This window comes from Myotis davidii, unplaced genomic scaffold (genome assembly GCF_000327345.1).
Source record: "Myotis davidii unplaced genomic scaffold, ASM32734v1 scaffold841, whole genome shotgun sequence".
In the NCBI taxonomy this organism is placed as follows: Eukaryota; Metazoa; Chordata; class Mammalia; order Chiroptera; family Vespertilionidae; genus Myotis; species Myotis davidii.
Window position 1 is genome coordinate 160,234 of NW_006291508.1, and position 334 is coordinate 160,567.

Genomic DNA, 334 nt, shown 5'->3' on the forward strand with positions numbered 1-334 from the left:
GTCCCGCCCGGCCCACCCTCCTGTAGGTCTCAGATTCTGAGTCCAGCCCGGCCCTCACCACGCCGCAGCCGGGACAGGAGTTGCCATTCTCGCAGGCCCGACGCCGCGACTGCACGCCGCCCCCACAGTTGCTGCTACACTTGCTCCAGGAGCCCCAGGATGCCCAGAAGATGGGTACTGGGCAGGGCGTGTTCTCGTTACAGAACCTGAGAGGCATGAAGGGAGGGGGGGAGTCAGCCCTCTGGGGAGCAAGCGCCCCCATCCCTAGTAAGAGGCACTGGGAGTGCAAACTAAGAAGGACGAGAGTCCACTGGATCACCTGGAAAACCCCAGC

At 64.1% G+C, this 334-nt stretch overlaps 1 protein-coding gene across 1 annotated transcript in view; it reads right to left on the reverse strand.

The window, feature by feature from the left end:
- SEMA5B (semaphorin 5B) overlaps positions 1 to 334 on the reverse strand; it is a 38,139-nt gene that overhangs the window by 3,620 nt on the left and 34,185 nt on the right. The window contains exon 13 of the mRNA XM_015564709.1: positions 17 to 206. Coding sequence (XP_015420195.1) covers positions 17 to 206 — 190 coding nt within the window. The remainder of the gene's footprint in view (positions 1 to 16; positions 207 to 334) is intronic.